General features: G+C 41.9%; 1 protein-coding gene across 2 annotated transcripts in view; it reads right to left on the bottom strand.

Annotated features, from left to right (window-relative positions):
• Positions 1–3,861: 3,861 nt before the first annotated feature.
• LOC102456456 (macrophage mannose receptor 1-like) overlaps positions 3,862–18,759 on the bottom strand; it is a 63,146-nt gene continuing 48,248 nt past the window's right edge. Inside the window, exons 25-30 of one of the 2 annotated variants that reach the window (XM_075922474.2) lie at positions 13,776–13,941; positions 12,628–12,780; positions 8,395–8,511; positions 6,822–6,989; positions 5,156–5,197; positions 3,862–4,720 (exon numbers count right to left, since the gene is read on the bottom strand). In XM_075922474.2, the coding sequence (XP_075778589.2) occupies positions 4,521–4,720; positions 5,156–5,197; positions 6,822–6,989; positions 8,395–8,511; positions 12,628–12,780; positions 13,776–13,941 (846 nt within the window). In that variant the 3' untranslated portion in view covers positions 3,862–4,520. Of the gene's footprint in view, positions 4,721–5,155; positions 5,198–6,821; positions 6,990–8,394; positions 8,512–12,627; positions 12,781–13,775; positions 13,942–14,060; positions 14,543–18,759 lie in introns of those variants that run through there. The other variant, XM_075922476.2, reaches the window with a different exon arrangement.

Here is an 18,759-nt window from a genome sequence, read left to right as displayed (position 1 = left end):
TTCTTTGGAGGATAGGGACATAATTCAAAATGACCTTAGCAAGTTAGAGAAATGGTCAGAGGTAAACAGGATGAGGTTTAATAAAAAGAAATGCAAAGTGCTCCACTTAGGAAGGAACAATCAGTTCCATACATACAAGGTGGGAAGCGACTGTCTAGGAAGGAGCATGGCGGAAAGGAATCTAGGGGTCATAGTGGACCACAAGTTGAATATGAGTCAACAGTGTGATGCTGTTGCAAAAAAAGCAAATATGATTCTAGGTTGTATCAACAGGTGTGTTATAAGCAAAACTCGTGAAGTCATTCTGCTGCTCTACTCTGCACTAGTTAGGCCTCCGCTGGAGTACCGTGTCCAGTTCTGGGAGCCACATTTCAAGAAAGATGTGGAGAAATTGGAAAGGGTACAGAGAAGAGCGACAAGAATGATTAAAGGTTTAGAGAACATGACCTATGAAGCCAGGCTTCATGAACTAGGCTTGTTTAGTTTGGAAAAAAGAAGATTAAGGGGGGACATGATAGCGGTTTTCAAATATCTAAAAGGGTGTCACAAGGAGGAAGGAGAAAATTTGTTCCTCTTGGTTACTGAGGACAGGACAAGGAGCTTAAAGTGCAGCAGGGGAGGTTTAGATTGGACATTAGGAAAAAATTCCTAACTGTCAGGGTGGTCAAATATTGGAATAAATTGCCAAGGGAGGTGGTGCAATCTCCCTCTCTGGAGATATTTAAGAACAGGTTAGATAGACATCTGTCAGGGATGGTGTAGACGGAGCTTGGTCCTGCCTTGAGGGCGGGGGGCTGGACTCAATGACCTCTCGAGGTCTCTTCCAGTCCTATGAGTCTATGATTCTATGATTCTAAAGCATTAATAAATATGCAAGAGTTTAACTCTAGTGACTTCAATGGGAGTTGGTCTTCCATAAGGATAAAATTAGTTCCAGTATCAATAGATAAACATTATTTTAAAATTCCTCAGGGTGGCTTTCTTTGTTAGAGTCAGAGAGCAAAATTCAAATCAAATTTTCCCCCTCTATACAAAAGATAACACAGCTATTATAGTGATCAGTCATATAGAAATGCTGTAGTAAATGATAAATATGGAATTTTCCTAAATTTTTTAAATGAAATATGCATGTGAATGAATGAGATCTTTGTACCAATATTTAGTCCAGAATACATTTTTACAAGCTTCAGTAATGGAACCACTGAGAGTGACATCATGGTCTCACTCAAGTCAGTAATCAAACAGTTTCATTTGCTTTGACAGGGCTACAGTTTTACTCTAGAGTTTGTGTAATCACAGCTTTGACTTATTTCACTAGAGTACATTTTACTAGTCTTGATTTTGCTTGTTTACTTACCTAACCTTTTTATCAACACTCAGTTGCAAACCAATGAAATATGTTCCTTCCTTTCCATTTTTCAAAGGTGTAAAGAAGGTTCACTCTCACTCCAATTTCCTCTATCACACAGCACCTAGATACCTGGACCCTTTCCACTGAGCCAGAATTTCACCATAGTGAATGTCCAGCATGGAACCCTCCCATCTGCTTTTTATACTCCTCAACTTTTTCTGCCTTTCCAGTTACCCGTGTATGTACAACACCATAATCTTATTTTTTCCTCCCAGCTTTAACTTTAGTCTAAATATCTTCATCACAGATTACATGTTCTTAGTAAGTGTCAGTCAATGTTCTGCATTCCCTTTTATTTTTCCCATAGACAATTATGGGCTCTTAGTTTAAAATATACACCAAATATCTAGTTTGAATTTGCTAGCTTTTAGTCCACGGTGTCTTCAATATGGGTAGTGTTGGGGACAGGCCAGAAGACTACAGGAAAGTGGTGGAAGAGAAATGTATTAGCCCCAGATTAAATAATTCCCAGGGTATACTAACAAGGGCTGATCCATAACCAGCTAGAATCTGATAGACTGCAATCAAGCCAATTAAAACACTTGGAATCAATTAGGAGGCTTCCAGACTCAAGGAAGCCAGACTAATCAGAACACCTTGGGGTGGGGGGGTGCAATTAAGAACCAGTTGGGACTGGTTTAGAAAGGCTTCCCATCCATTTGCTCAGTGTGTGAGGTGGGAGCTACTAAGAGAAAGTAAACTAGGTAGATATAACTTAGATAAATACAAACACCCAGGGAGGTTGTGGAATCCCCATCTCTGGAGATATTTAAGAGTAGGTTTGATAAATGTCTATAAGGGATGGTCTAGACAATATTTGGTCCTGCCATGAGGGCAGGGGACTGTACTCGATGACCTCTCGAGGTCCCTTCCAGTCCTAGTATTCTATGAAAGTGTAGTTGAGAGCCTGTGAGAAAAAAGTGGAAGCAGATACCATGAAGAAGAACCTCTGCTAAGGAAGATGTTGGGGAAGGCTAAGGGGAAGTAGCCCAGGGATTTGTAGTTGTTATACCTGAGAACATAAGAACAGCCATACTGGGTCAGACCAAAGGACCATCCAGCCCAGTACCCTGTCTGCCAACAGTGACCAATGCCAGGTGCCCCAGAGGGAGTGAATCAAACAGGTAATGATCAAGCGATCTCTCTCCTGCCATCTATCCCCACCCTCTGACAAACAGAGGCTAGGGACACCATTCCTTACCCATACTGGCTAGTAGCCATTTATGGACTTAACTAGATAAATTCATGGAGGTTATCTTTTAAACGCTGTTATAGTCCTAGCCTTCACAGAAACCTGTCACCAGAAACATTACAGACAGTTGCTATTTCAGGATACTTGGGCTGGAACCTAGAGTAGAGGGTGGGTCCAGGTCTTCCCGCTCCCCTCAGAGCTTCCCATTTTAGTATTAGAAAGAGACTGGTTTTAGTACAAGGGTTTCCTACCCTGTACTTCTGGGAAAGGCCACAAAGTCTGTGAAGTTTAGTTTCTCTTCTTTTCCCCTATTTTGGCCAATGATGAGAGCAGCTCAACAACCAGCAAGCTGGTGTCTAAACTGAGGGCTGCTGTGAGCCTGTGAGACAAGTAATTGTCCTGAAAGTGCAGGATCCACCAAGGTTAAGGAGGGATAAGGAGGACCTTTGTCACAATAAAGATAAGCAGATGAGCACATGTTTGTCAAGGCCTATATGCTGAACAAATCCTACATATGTTCCCTATAGTATTGTATAAACTAACAGCACAAAAGAAATGTTTTTAAAAATCACAATACATAGGCTACATCTATACTGCAGCCTTCTTCCACAAAAGCTTATGAAAATGAAGTGCGGAGTAGAATGTGGCCATGTTTCATTTGCATAATTAATAAGGGGCCATTTTGGGGCAAAAGGCTTTTGCACAAAAAGGAGTTTGTAGACTGCTCCTATTTGCGCAAAAATCCCCTCTTGTGCAAGAGCCATTCTTCCTGGAAAAAATAAGAGAGAATGGCTCTTGAGCAAGAGTGGGTTTTTGCGCAAAAAGTAGACATTTACACAGCTCCTTCTTACGCATAAACCTTTTGCGCAAAAATGGCTGCTAATTAATTATGCAAATGAAGCACAGTGATAGTCTACTCTGTGCTTCATTTGTATAAGCATTTGCGGAAAAAGGGTGCAGTATAGACGTAGCCATAGTCAATGGGGCTGCAGGACAACCTGATAAGTTTCATTATCTCCTTTTAAAAGATTGAACTACATGAAAATATTCCTATTTACAAGGCATAATAAAAAATGTGAAACCTTGACAAAATATCTTTTTTACAAAACTAAGGCAAAAGCTAAACCAGCTTACACTTTGTTTTCAGCCATTGATCTCCAGAGGAGGAATACACTTGAATTCAAATATGATTGAAATTTCACAAATGGAATAAACATCGGAATATATGACATGTGTTGAAGCTAAGCTGTCTGAGACCTTTAAAATGTTTTATTGTTTACATATTACAAAAAATGTAATGCAGAGCTAAAAGAAAAGCAAGCTTGGGCCTGATCCAGTGCCCTGAGATGCCAAACCAAAGAATCCTATTTACTTCTGAGGCTCAAGCACTACAAGAGATCGTTTTGAGTAGGTGTTGTGTGGTTATTTGAACTGAAGTTATACAACAAAAAAAGTCTCTCTTTATATGCTCAAGTTAAATATAGCATTGATACTGTGGAATGAGATTAGTAGGAATCCAATCAAATTAGACAAGTGCTTTTCTGAGGACTTTGAAGAGCCTGTAATGATTATTCTTATAATCCGCATGGTGAGTTTGGCTCTTTTTATGGAAGTTACAGTGGAGTTGCCAAGTAGAGAAAGTGGAATTGCTTGAATGTTTTCACATAGTTTGGTGTTATATTTGGTTTTTTATGTAACTCCCACTGAGCTAATCTTCTATGAATAGATCCAGAACCTTGCAAGACTATGGAAAGTACAGATGTAACACACAAATGCAAGTCTCTGCAAAATGCACTACAACTTTAACAGGAGAAAGCAGTCCAGATGTGTGATTTTTTTTTATCAAAATCATTTTTATTTCATTAATTAAAGCATAGCTTGCTCACTCTGCTCAATGCTTGCCACAAGATACTTTGACTAACTAGTTGCAGGAATGGCATCTCTTTTGCAATATAGAGTGCTGCCAAATCTCATATCGCTTGGTAGCTGGTTGTGTCTTCTTCTGTAGAAAAAATAGCCTGCAAGGCCAATTCCTACTAAAATGAGAAGGACCAGAATAGCTACCATGCCACTTAGGTGGTGTGCAGGTGCAGGAACAACTTCATCTGTTTTCAGTGCTGCAAATGAATATAAAGCAATTACTTGGGCTGCTAAGGATTATGATATTTATTAGGATCTAACAATGGAACTGATTTCTAAAAGTCTTAACTCCAACTGAAGTCAATGTAAGTTGTGGAGAATCAGAAGGCAGAATTTTATTGCTGTACATCATTACATTTTACAGTTAACTTTTGTAGTATTACTCACAAAATATAGCATATAGAGATCCAATCAAAACACAATTAAATATATTAATTGAAAATGAAATTGAATTTTAGGGGAGAGTTCTGCTTTTAGTCAGGTTTGAGATATAATAATCACAATAATACATTTCAAATAAACGTCCATGGAGCTGGGCAACTAACAATAATTTTGTATTAAAATAAAATAAAATAAAATATTTATAGCCTGATTTGAGTCTCTCTAGTTTGCTTATGAGAAATCAGTCCTACCTTTATTGTCTGATGGCTTCTCAGATGGTTCAAGTTCAGCAACTTTCAAATAAAAAAAAAGATTTTCGGAGTTCTTACATCGGATTGTACATTCGCACACAGTAAATACATCATGTCTCAAGAATTACCATGTCGGGCACATTGCACTTTATTTTAAAGTGCACTAATAGAGGTGCAAAATATATGACACACCTATGATTTAATCCAACTGAACCACCCAACTAAATCAAGTGAAACATTCCAGTTAAATATCAAATCCAGGAAAAATGGATTCTTTTTGCTTATTTCACATGAAAAAAAGTTGCCAGTTGACCGGGGGTGCCAAGACTTCGTGAAATTTTGAGAAGCTGAAGATTTCTCACAGGGAAGTATGGGGAAAACTGAAACTTCATATTTGCATTTCTAAGTTAGTATTTGTGCATTTTTCTTTTTCCTCCACTCCTAATGGAGAATAGTTTACTCAATAATCCTAGGACTAGAAGTCTCACTGCACCAAACAGGCAGATCTTACGTCTGTCTGGAACCAGGCAAAAGAAAAACAAACTGGGTCACAATTCCCCTCTTTCTTCCTATGAGTCCTACATAGGCTGACCATGTATCCCATTTTGTCTGGGACAGTCCCTTTTTTAAATTCTGCTCTGGTCATACTGATTTTTTTTGGCAAAATTGGACATTTGTCCAGTTTCTTAATCGGTTCATAAGATTAAATGGGACAAATGCCCACTTTTGTCAAAAAAGAAGGATGAGGAGGAATGAGGGATAGAGCAGCAATGCAAGTCCTACTCAAGGCCTAGGTAGGAAAAGGGTAGAAACATGCCATCCCCATATGAGGTGAGGGGACAGAGCTTGAATGAGACACTAAGGCCAGTTCTACAGTGGAGGGGAGGGCACAGGAAGCTTGCAGGGGCAGTGATGTCAACCCTGTGAGGGGAGGAGCTTGGGCCAGCCTTGTGCAGCAGGCAAGCAGTTTGGGCAAGTTCTGCTTTGGGGGATGGGGAGTCTTTTGGGAAATATGAACACCATTGGCCTAGACACATCTTCCTATCTACTCAGCTCACAGTTGCAGCTCCCTTTCCCTACATCTTAGGACCCTTCCACTGCTGCTGTTTCTCAGCAGTGTCTCCTTCCCCTCTTTCAGCAGCACCTCTGCCATTTGGTGTCCTCTCTAGGATGGCCAACTCTCACAAAATCTATTCTGGGAGCTCTTTTTCCCAACATAACCAATGCCATTTCTTTAACATGGTATTTTAAAATCTCCAGGATTGCTTTCAATAGTCACTGGGAGACTCCAGACCAATCCTGTAAGATTTGCAACCCTTGTCTTCTCGCCTTGCCTCCCCATCTCCAATTAACTTCCTCTCGGGGTCTTCTTCTCACATGCCAACTGCCAAACCTATTTTGACTGCTCCTCCCTAACCCTACCAGCAGAGCAGATGCAAAGTAATTGATTTGCTTAGCTCCTGCTTTTCCAAGGCAGTACGGACAAGGCTGATAGGGGCCTGTGCCCCCTGAGTTCTACTCCATCTTTATTAGCAATTGCCCTTAACTGACATTTCAGTGGATTTAAAATTAGAATATTTACCATAAACATAGACACATACAGAATACACAATGCAATAAATATTAGTTACTGCTGATAACCCACTGTACTGAACATATCACTTACTCTTTGGTATTTTACAAATAAATCCTTTGTCAGCAGGGCAGTAATAGCTCTTCCAGCCTCCATTTGAGGCATCCATGACAACACAGTGTTCGTGATAACCAGCCGTAGGCTCTCCTTTATCCCAGTTTACAAAATCTACTGCATTGTTGTCTACCCATGTCCATTTTCCTAAAGTTAAAATGAAAAATACAGAATAATGTATGAGAGGGTAAAGATCACTCATGTCTAGAGAAATGGTTTCTGTCATACTTGTCGCTGTTGTATCTGATCACTCAATTCATTAATTAAATCAACACATTATCATTTTACAGATCTCAGTTTTCTCTCTTCCTGTATGCAGATACAATTGAGAATGTGTTATGTCTTTAAATTTTCACCTGGCAAGTGTTAGCTGCCTCAGTAAATGGCATCACAAGGCCCACAAAGCCTTGAAGAGGAAGACCAGGAGTTTCACTTGAACCAGAATATGCAACTGGGATCCTGCACAGCAGGTGGAGCATTAAAATGTGTTCCCTGTGGTCATTCCAATGAAGGGATCTAGAGCAGCTTCTATGCTTTCGGCTCTGTATCAGAGCTACTTCTAGACATCAATTTTGCCAGTTTGGGCTCAGTTAGTTAATTCTGCCTGATTGTATCAGGATGATTTAAAATTACACCTGTTGTTCTCTCCTCTTCTCTTACTCAAGCCCAGTTAGCAGGAATAGTTGCTATTTTTTGTGTCTCCAGGAGAAAGGGTATCCCAGGGCTGAGACTATCTGGAAAATGAATACCAAATTGTTTTTATTAAAGGAAAATGTCAAGTTTTCAGCACAAAAACTAAAATCAAAATAATTTCACTCCTGTGTGGAGGTGGGTCTTTTGGACAGGGACTCCTCCCTCATGCTTTCCCTGCTTCTCTACTCAATGGGCCCCCTCCCTGAGTACAAGGACTTGGAATGTCTAGTACTAGCAACTGTGATGAAAACATCCAATGGACTGAAAAAAAGTAAATCAGTAAGTAGACATGCTCCTGTCTATTTTCTGCACTATCCAAGACCAACCAGCCAGCAAGGAGCAAAATGCTCACTTTTCACATGGCAGTGGAATTAATGGTGTAGCAATGGCTGCTGCTATATGTGGCCCCCAAAGCTTCCAGAGGTACCTGCTAATATGGAGATCCTCTTTATACCCTCCCTGCATCCAGTGGTAGGGTTGTAACTTCAGAGGCACAGAACAGAATTAAAATCCTAACCAATAAATACAGAATTATATTTCTTGAAAAGACTTCAGCAGTCTTTTCAGAACTTCCTCTTGCTGAATAAATGCTTACCATAGTAAGGTTTCTGTTGAGAACAACTGAGGAGCTGCAAAGTTTTTCAATGTAAAGGGAATGAAGGAAAAGTGTGAAATGAAATAAATTGATCGATTATTATAGGTGAATAATTTCTTTTTATGAGATCAAGAGAGAGAGCAGTCATGTTTTCTGAAGAATTTCTCCTTTTTATGTACTATGATTGAAAAATATTTTACATCATATTTCTATGATCAGTTTGAGTATTTATTTATAAATAATTACTGCAAGTTGCATAATTACCCTCCACATTTTTATACATTCCTATCCAAAACTGTCTGGAGTCTGCTGCAAACAAATCCAAGTGGTGCATGAGAAAATTCATTTCAGCTGTATTTTCTATGGAAACTAAAGAGGCTCCTGCAAAACATAAATTATTAAATTTAAAAAACAGCAAATGACCTGGTAGCACTTTATAGACTATCAAAATATGTAGATGGTATCATGAGCTTTCAAAGGCACAGCCCACTTCTTCAGATGACTGGAGATTTGACTTTAGGACGTGCAGACCTAAAATGAATAGGGGAGAAGAGTGATGGGGGAGGGAAAAAAGGATGAGGGCTGGAAACAAGGAGCTGAGGGTATGGAAATATCAAAGGGAAAAACAGGAAGGCAGAACTAGGAATCAGTAAGCATCTGAACATTGGATAGTTAAAATGAAACAGATAAGAATCAGAGTCAATAGATAAGAACACAGGAATCTACACAAAGAGCTGTTTGTACCTTCACTGAATGTTTGATTGATAGTGTCCCAACCATCCCTCATCAGGATTGAGGCCATTCGCATGAGAATTGAACTTGTGGATGAATTGTAATTCCAACACCTCTCTGTGTATTTGACTAGTAGAATTGGTTTGTGACAAGCCAAACACCTTAATAAATAAGCATCATTTAAGCATGGCAGAAGATGGGAAAGCTACAGAAGGAGGTGGCTAGATTGAGGAGCATTTAAATACACGAGCAATTCCTGGACAGTGTTCCTGTGGAGACAGCTGAGGTAGCTGTCCCGGTACACACGACTGCTGACACACCATTGGTGGAGGAGGAGATGGCTCAGGGTGGACACTGGCAGCTGGTTACTTCTGGCAGCAGGCAGTGCTCCACCCTTGTTCCGAACCCTTTTACCATAGTACTAGGAAACCGTTATGCTCTTCTTGATACAGGAGATAAGGAATCACCTCCTACAACAGAGGAGGAGAAGCCTCGTAACCCCAAGGCTGGGAGGTCTGCTGCCACTACTGCGAATAGGAAATGTAGGGTAGTGTTGGTTGGAGACTCTCTTCTGAGGGTGTCGGAGGTGCCCATCTTTCACAATGACATAATCTCAGGACACAGACTATCCAATAAGTTCTTGGACTGCATTGAAGACAACTTTTTATTTCAGGAGGTTGAAAAAGCTACTGGGGGGAAGCTGTTCTAGACTTGATTTTAACAAGTAGGGAGGAACTAGTTGAGTATTTGAAAGTGGAAGGCAGCTTGCGTGAAAGTGATCATGAAATCATAGAGTTCACAATTATAAGGAAAGGTAGAAGGGAGAACAGCAAAATAGAGACAATGGATTTCAGCAAGGTGGATTTTGATAAGCTCAGAGAGCTGGTAGGTAAGGTCCCATGGGAATCAAGAGTGAGGGGAAAAACAACTGAGGAGAGTTGGCAGTTTTCAAAGGGACATTATTAAAAGCCCAAAATCAAGTTATTCCGCTGCATAGGAAAGATAGAAAATATGGCAAAAGACCAGCTTGGATCAATCAGGAGATCTTGCATGATCAAAAAATAAAAAAGGAGTAATCTAAAAAATGGAAAGTAGGACAAATTACAAAGGATGAATATAGGCAAACAATACAGGAATGCAGGGGCAAGATTAGAAAGGCAAAGGCACAAAATGAGCTCAAACTAGCTACAGGCATAAAGGGAAAAAAGAAGACATTCTATAAATATATGAGAAGCAAGAGGAAGACCAAGGACAGGATAGGCCCATTGCTCAGTGAGGAGGGAGAAACAAGAACAAAAAATTTGGAAATGGCAGAGACGCTTAATGACTTCTTTGTTTTGGTCTTCAATGAGAAGTCTGATGAAGGAATGCCTAACATAGTGAATGCTAGTGGGAAGGGACTAGATTTAGAAGATAAAATAAAACAAGAACAAGTTAAAAATCACCTAGAAAAGTTAGATGTCTGCACGTCACCAGAGCCTGATGAAATGCATCCTAGAACCAATAAGCACCAAGGATCCCAGAAGATGATGAGGCTAGCAGCTATGAAAGCAAAGCTTGCTTCTTCTCTTTTTCTTATTTTTCAGTGAGCCAGCATCATGGTGCCAGCTTTTCCCAAAAAAACAATTTTTTGAGGACTGCATAAGGAAGTGTAACCTACACACCTCCTGGGTATGGTTCACTGTCCTATGTAGTGGCATGGGGGCTACGTTTATACTGCTCCCTTCTTCTGCAAAAGTTTATGCAAATGAAATGCGGAGTAGCATATTGCCACACTTCATTTGCATAATTAATTAGGGCCCGTTTTTGCAGAAGAGACTTTTGCGCAAAAAGAAGCTGTGTAGACAGCTCGTTTTTGCACAAAAAATGCCTCTTGTGCAAAAATGGCCCCTAATGAATTATGCAAATGAAATGTGGCAATATGCTAATCTGCACTTCATTTGCATAAATTTTTGCAGAAGAAGGGTGCAGGATAGACTTAGACCACTTACAGAGAGAGAGGGAGATAGAAAACTGTTAAACTAAGGGTGTGTTAGACTACAGGGTTTTGTCGACAAAAGTGGACTTTTGTCAACAAAACTATACCTGCGTCTACACTGTCACTGAGTTCTGTTGACATAACATGGACAGAACTCAGAAGTTTTGTCGATGGCTGTAAACCTTATTCTACGAGGAATAAAGCCTTTTGTCGACAGAATTCTGTCGACAGAAGGAGTTATTGCATCTACACTGTCCTTTGCGTCTACACTGTCATGTCAAAAAAACGGCTTGCTTTGTCAACAGAACTGGATGTTGTCTAGACGCTCTTTGTTGAAAGAAGCTTTATCGACAGTATCTGTTGACAAAAGCCTGTAGTCTAGACATACCCTAAGACTATCAACTCATTTCACAGAGACCATATAAAACTGTGGGTTTTGGCTAACTGCCAAGTCACCTTTTCTTGAAGTACTCAGTTCACTAGGGCTTTAACAGAACAAAATAGCAAAAGTCTCTCTCATTTTTGCACATACCAGGAATTCCTTTTACAGTGTTTAAATCACAATGGCTAAGTCTACATTGGCCCCTTCTCCGGAAGAGGCATGTTAATTTCCAACTTCAGAATAGGGAAGTCCGCGGGGGATTTAAATATCCCCCGCGGGATTTAAATAAACATGGCCGCTGCTTTTTTTCCAGCTTGGGGAAAAGCCGGAAAAAAGCGTCTAGACTGGCGCGATCCTCCGGAATAGAGCCCTTTTCCGGAGGATCTCTTATTCCTACTTTGAATAATTCCTACTTTGAAGTAGGAATAAGAGATCCTCCGGAAAAGGGTTTTATTCCGGAGGATCGCGCCAGTCTAGACGCTTTTTTCCGGCTTTTCCCCAAGCCGGAAAAAAAGCAGCCGCCATGTTTATTTAAATCCCGCGGGGGATATTTAAATCCCCCGTGGACTTCCCTATTCTGAAGTTGGAAATTAACATGCCTCTTCCGGAGACGGGGCCAATGTAGACGTAGCCAATAAGTAAAAGGTAACCAAAAGGTCCATAATACATCTTCTCTTCCCCAGATACTTGGGAAAGAGTTCTTACAGACCTGCATCTTGAACTCTTAGCTTCCTTCCTGAGGAAAGGCAGCTAATTATTTTCCTACCATTGGGTTAATTGGCAGGATAAAAATGCCACTGGACCAGAAAACAGCCTCAACCTCTTTTGATCCTGATTCCTCCCTATTAAGGTTCAGGGTAGAGGCTTTTATTTCCAGGAACCAGAGTGCCATCATCCCAGCTGTGTTGCTTGTTCAAAAACTGAATGTCCAGCACATCGTGTCTCACCACCAAACAGTAATCACATAGAAACCACTTGATTCACTTTCAACCTATGTCAGGTTCAGACCAATGGCCTTGGGGCCTTAGTCTGACTCATCACTCTAAGTTTTTGGTAAGTGTCCCCCACTGGAGCAAATTAGGGAGATAACTGGTCAAGGACTGAATAATTAACCATTTAAGAAGGTGACTCTGCTCATCAACGGAGGGAAGATAAAGGAGAGATGGCAAGAGGATTAAGGGGATTTCAGAGGGAAAATATTGCTTTGTTTCATTCTATCTTTTTTTGTAAAGTTTCCCAGGTTTTTGAAAGGAGACACAGGGCTCCCTTTAATTCCAACTTCCCCATCCAACCTCTTTCCTACCCTATGATCTAGCTGCTTGGGGGCAGATAGTGGTGGTTGTTGCCCAAAATAAATGGTGAGCCTGCACGAAGCTGTTATAGTCTAATAAAAGAGGACACTCACCTAATCGAAAACATTCCATCGAAGACTGGGGCCAACTTTCCAAAGATGAGGACTCAATGTAGTAACAGTGACCATGGAAGGGAATCCAAGATCTACGTATGTCAGATATAGGACATTTTCCAGGGAACTGTGGAGGATCAGTAGGGGCTAATACTGATAAGAAACCATATATGAAATGAATAAGGGCTTCTCGGATATATTACTGAAGACACACCAATACTGTACCATAAGCAGCCACTACTAATTTGACTGTGATACCATGAAAAAGAACCTCAAACGTTCATGGTTCACAATAAACTCATTTCTCTGGGCCAGATCATCTGCTCTGCTACATTGTCTTTAACTGAGACCTGCTTTTCTCTACCCAGCTAGATAAATGCAAAGCAGCCTATGCTGACTTAATTATATCAGTGTTTACACTACAGCTTTGTACCACAGATGTGCGTGCCCTACTACAGTAACATAGCTCCAATGCCAAAAGAGGAGTGGGCTTATGTTAGTGTAGCTGCAGGAGGATCAGTTTATCTTAGAAGGGTCACAGTATTGCCTCCTTTACTTCTCCATTGACTTCAGAGTTTGACGGCTGGATAGTGGTGACAGTTGGTTCAGTTCCCAGCTCTGAAAGCAATGTGCCACCACCAGCAGCACAGATGCAAGGATGGCAATACCATGCTATGTCACCCTTACTTCTGCACCATTGCCTTCAGAGCTGGGCTGATAGCTGGGGGCTCAGCTCTTCAGGTAGCAGCACAAAAGTGATGGTGGCAATCTCATACCATGCCATCCTTACACTGCAGTGCTGCGGGCAGTAGCTCTGCTTTCAAACCCAGTCTTCCAGCCAGCTGCCATCACTCTCCCTTGCAAACCCCTTCCTCCCCACAACTATTTTTGGGGTCAGGTCAAATTACAAATTACAAATTTCAGATTTAAATAGCTGTTATCATGACTATGCAATTGGCCATAATGGATGGTGAACTTGGTACAGGCTCCAGTTGCATACTTCCAGTTCCTAAAGAGGTGTATGGTTGGGTGGTCCATTTGTAATTCTGGTCTCTGTAACTCTGAGGTTCTACTGTAGTCATAATCAAGACCTGAATGCACTTGAACTTGAAGCTCGCTAATTAAAATAGCTAAACTCAGTTACTTACCATCAGACCTTTTGCAGACAGAAAAATATTTTTCATCACAAGACCCTGTTTTCCAGGTCCCATCAACATCTAAATAAACACAGGCTAAGTTCTGTTTTGGCTCATCACTGGCCCACTTAGAGTACTTGACTCTCCATTTATCAGTCCACACGTAAAAGCCATTAGTCTAAAAACAAAAAGTGATTAAGATAATTTTGCATTAAAAAAACCTATCCATCTTTTTAAAAGACCATTAAAGTCACAAAGTCAACAACTCAATTGTTAGAGATAAATTTGTCTATACAATCTATTCAGCTCCCTTTTGTGTATACATTATGATTTTTTTAAATTACATGATCACATATATTTTTCCACAGCATGCTTGCCTCAGTCCAAGAAATGGATGGTGCTCACTGAATGAACACTTATTCAGTATTAGATTTTATCCCTGTTGTTCAATATACATCCCACAACTCAAATCCTGCTTTAAAAACGGAATCATGCATTTTCTAATGGGTTTTTTATGGTGTTCATCAGGATAGTACCTGGGTGCTTCCCAAAGATTAATTCCCATTTGACAGAAGAGGAACTGATGAACAAAGACATTAATATAAAAATTGTTCACTAATTTTGAGTGCCACTTGCGAGACACATATTACCTCATTTGTCAGGTAACTTAGCAGTATAGAGCACTTTGTATGTTTAGATCACAGATGTCATTGACTTCAACTGCAGTTGTGAGTAATCAGCACTTCTGCCAAAGAGGCCTCAAATATCCCAAGTTGAGCCTACAGAAAACAGGCACACACAATAAGGTCATTTCTACACTGGGGTGCTATGGAAAGTTCAGGCAAATCATCCAAAGGTGTGATGTTAACATGCATAAATTAATGCATTAAACTCCCACATGAATGAAAAAAAGCATTACATTACATTAACTAAGGTCACTTTATTCCTGAGTGAGAGCATCTACAGGGGTTTTTAGTTCACTTTAACTTGTGCACATTGATTTCACACCTTCAGTTGATTTGGCTTAACTTTCCTTAGTGTCCCTGTGTGGACATGGCCTTAGTGATCACCTGTGAAAATGTTAATTTAGTGACTTGCCACTATCACACAGGAACTCTGGGGCAGAGTCAAAATCCAATCTCCAAAGATGTATACTATTGCCTAAACCATGACTCCTTCCTTGGAACCATACACTTATGCAACAGGTGCCTCAGGTTCTACAGACAACAACCCCCTTCGCACAGTCCTGAGTCAGTCAGTGAGCACTCTTCAGCTTGCCCACTAAATGAAACAAAGACACTGTGAGAAAAAATAGTGTGTGATCACGATTGAAGACAATAACCATAATACACTGGTACAAACATCTAAACTAAGGTTGCACAAGTAATATTATTAACATTCATTTAACATAGTTTTTTAAATGCATTTTCCTGGTTTTCTGTTTGTTTAAAGCAAATTGAAAAAACACAGATTCCACTATGCAGAATCCCACCGACTCCTATGTGTCTTATAAGTAGGGCTAGAATCTTTAGCACCATAGCACAGATCTTTGTCACTTAAACTAACTGTGGCAGTTAGGGGTACGTCTAGATTACAGACTTTTGTCGACAGATACTGTCGACAAAGTATCTAGAGTACAGCCAGTTCTGGTGACAAAGCAAGCCGCTTTTTCGACAGAGAGTCTAGATGCTCTCTTTTCAAAAAGCAGAGTGTGGATGCAATAGTGGGTTTTTTTACATAACTCTGTCGACAAAAGGCGTTATTTCTCGTAGAATGAGGTTTACCACTGTCGACAAAACTGCCGTGTTCTGTCAACTTACTGTATACTTTTGTCAACAAAACTCTGTAGTTTAGACACACCTAGGAGTTTAGTTATCCTCTCCTAAGCCAGCCATCTCAGGGAGAAGAGAAACACACCTGTCAGTCAGTTTTGCCAGTGTTTGCTGATAGCAGAAGAACACTGAGGCTCAAGACTCTTGGGTAGTGGTCATAGACCCACTGTCTCTAACCTCTTGAAGACTGACCTCTTCTGCACTGGGTCCCCCTAAGACTGCCCTTCACTCAGCCTGTCTGCCTCCCCACTCTGACCTCTTCCTCCATTTCCTCACCTTCCTGAATTTCTGGTCCTAGTTTCTTCCTCCCCCCCTTATCTCAGTCTCCCCACCCCCTGTCTTTCTTGGCTACTTGTCCCATCCCTATCGCCTTGCATTTTGTCTCTGTGTGCTCTGGTTGCCCTCACCCGGGACACCACAGCACTCCGCAATATGGAGCCAGAGCTGCCCCTGAGCACTCTGGTACTTCTCTTGGACACACTGCTATGAGCCTGGCTGCACTTTCTGCAGGCTGTCATCCAGGAGGTCCATCGGGGGGCTGTCAGTATCCAGAAGACCCTGTGGGAGACCTTCCACCCTGAGGAGCACTAAGAGCCTCCCTGTTCTGCCCCACTGGGGGCTTGTGCCTCATTCATCCCTCACGTCCTTCCACTTACCCCTCCCTAACCCTCCTTCCTGATGTCTAATAAAAGACATGTATTTTCATGAACACAAACTCTCTTTCTTTAACAAAACTGGTGGGGAGGGAATGAAACTCTGGTGAGACTGGGGAAAGGAGGTGGGAGAGGGTAGGGGGAAACCTGGGAGGAGGGAGCTGGAAGGGGGAAGCCAGGGGAAGAAGGGAGAGGGGAAGCTCAGGGCTCAGGGTTTGGGGTCTTGCTGGACCTTCTCCTAGGTTCGCATGTGGCCTTTGGTGGCCAGGCTGGCAGCTATCCTGCCATAGATGGCAATGTTCCTATGTCTAGTGCAGAGATCGTGGACGTTGGGGGCATCCTCCCCAAACCTGAATAAGGTCCATGATTGCCACCCTGGACCAGGAAGGCACCCACCTTTTCTGGGCCGTGGCAGGCTCCTGGGAGCTGGCAGACTGCTCCTGGGGAGCGGTGGAGGGCTGGCTGCCAGTGGCTTGCTGGCTCATGTTTTGGGGCCACTGCGTCGGGGCAGTGACTGCTGGCTCTGGGCTGTCAGGCTTGGAGCTGGCACAGGCACTGTGGCCAGAGTCAACCCCTTTAAGGGCTCCGGAGAGGGGGAAGGGAGATAAGCATTCTTGATTGAGGCTGGAGTGGCCACCAGGGCACCCTGGGAAGGCTAGAGGCCCCCTATTTCGATATAGGTGTCTACATAGCACTTATTTCAAAGTTATTAATTTTGAAATAGCAGTTTGGCTGTGTAGACGCTAGTAAAGTTATTTCAAAATAACGGCTGTTATTGTCAAATTTGAAGCCCCTGCTTAGGGGCGGACTGGCAATCAAAATAGGCCCAGAAAATGGGTTGAGAATGGCCGACTTTTTCAGTTTTTCATGCACACTACCTTTGTTCGGTTTGCACTGTTATTTATTGTCAGTTATGGAAAACCACACACCCAAAACGACAGATGATAACAGAACACATCCAACCACTGCGTACTCTCTACTCCCCAGTCAAGACTCAAGAGACTCCATCACTGATTCCACCACTGCACAAAGCAGGCCTACGCATTGCTGTCATGCACCATCGTGCAGTGCGCATTGCACATCCGTTCTGTTGATTTCAACCATAATGTGACGTCATTCACTTTGGTGCCAAAGAAACCAAGACTGAGCCAGTGCAGCGTCCCATGCCTGACCACACACACATACACCCACGGCTTTGACTACCTCGGATTTATTCGGAAACATTTTGAATTTTGGTATTATAGATTTTTTGATATTAGAACAGTGGTATCCAACCTTTTTACAACCAAGATCACTTTTAAAATGTCAGAACAAGCCAAGATCTACTGCCCCATCCTTCCCCCAAAACCCCACTCCTCCCTTGAAGCCCCGCCCTTTCTATTCTCCTCCTCTGCATCACTTGCTATCTCTGCCCCTTATACACTCTACACTGCCGCTTTTTTTTTCCGATTCTTCTGTAGGAAGAGGTTTTTCCAACATTTGGCCTCTCTAGATGGGACCAAATGTCAGAAAAATCCCTTCTTTCAGAAGTCCTCTTATTCCTCATGGAACGAGGAATACAGGGCTTGCAGAAAGAGCATGTTTGCTCTTCCACTAAAAAAAAGTGGAAGAACAAATGCATCCATAGACGTGGAAGAGTTTTTCCGGGATATCTCTGGAATCTTGGAAAAACTCCTGCAGTCTAGCTATACCCTCACTGGCTTGAGACAAGATATGTGGGTTCTGGAGTAGGAATGAGGGATTTGGGTGTGGGAAGGGTTGAGAGATGCAAGCTGTGGGAGGAAATTTGGATGCAGGAGGAAGTGGAGAAGGGGACGCTGGCTCAGGGAGGGCAGTGTTGGGGTCAGATGGAGGGTTGTGGTACTAAGTAAGCCACAGGGTTGTGGATGGAAGGGTGCAGGAATTTGGGTTGGAGTATGTCAGGGGATCAGGGCAGGGGGATCCCGTGTATGATAGGCTCAGATTTAGGGTTGGGGTGGTGGTGAAAGAGTGTTATGATGCTGTGGCCAGATGGGGGCTTGGCCCCTATTGGGGGTTTGTTGGACAGGCTTCATTTTTAAATAAGATACTGTCAAAGAGGAGGGCTGTGTCTAGACTGGCAAGTTTTTCCGCAAAATCATCTGCTTTTGCGGAAAAACTTGCCAGATGTCTACACTGGCCACTTGAATTTCCGGAAAAGCACTGATGATCTCATGTAAGATCTCATGCTGCTCCCGTTTGGGCAAAAGTCTTTTTCCGAAAACCTTTTGCGCAAAAGGGCCAGTGTAGAGAGGACAGTACTGTTTTCCGCAAAAAAGCCCTGATCGTGAAAATGGCGATCAGGGCTTTTTTGCGGAAAACCGCATCTAGATTGGCCATGGACTCTTTTCTGCAAAAAGTGCTTTTGCGGAAAAGCATCCTGCCAATCTAGACGCGCTTTTCCGAAAATGCTTTTAATGGAAAACTTTTAACGGAAAATCATGCCAGTGTAGACGTAGCCAAAAAGTTTCTGTGTTGTCTTTATTTATGAGA

This window comes from Pelodiscus sinensis, chromosome 2, assembly GCF_052426305.1.
Source record: "Pelodiscus sinensis isolate ZL-2025 chromosome 2, ASM5242630v1, whole genome shotgun sequence".
NCBI lineage: Eukaryota > Metazoa > Chordata > Testudines > Trionychidae > Pelodiscus > Pelodiscus sinensis.
The sequence above is the reverse complement of the archived record's forward strand: the minus strand, read 5'-3'. Positions and strand labels throughout refer to the sequence as shown.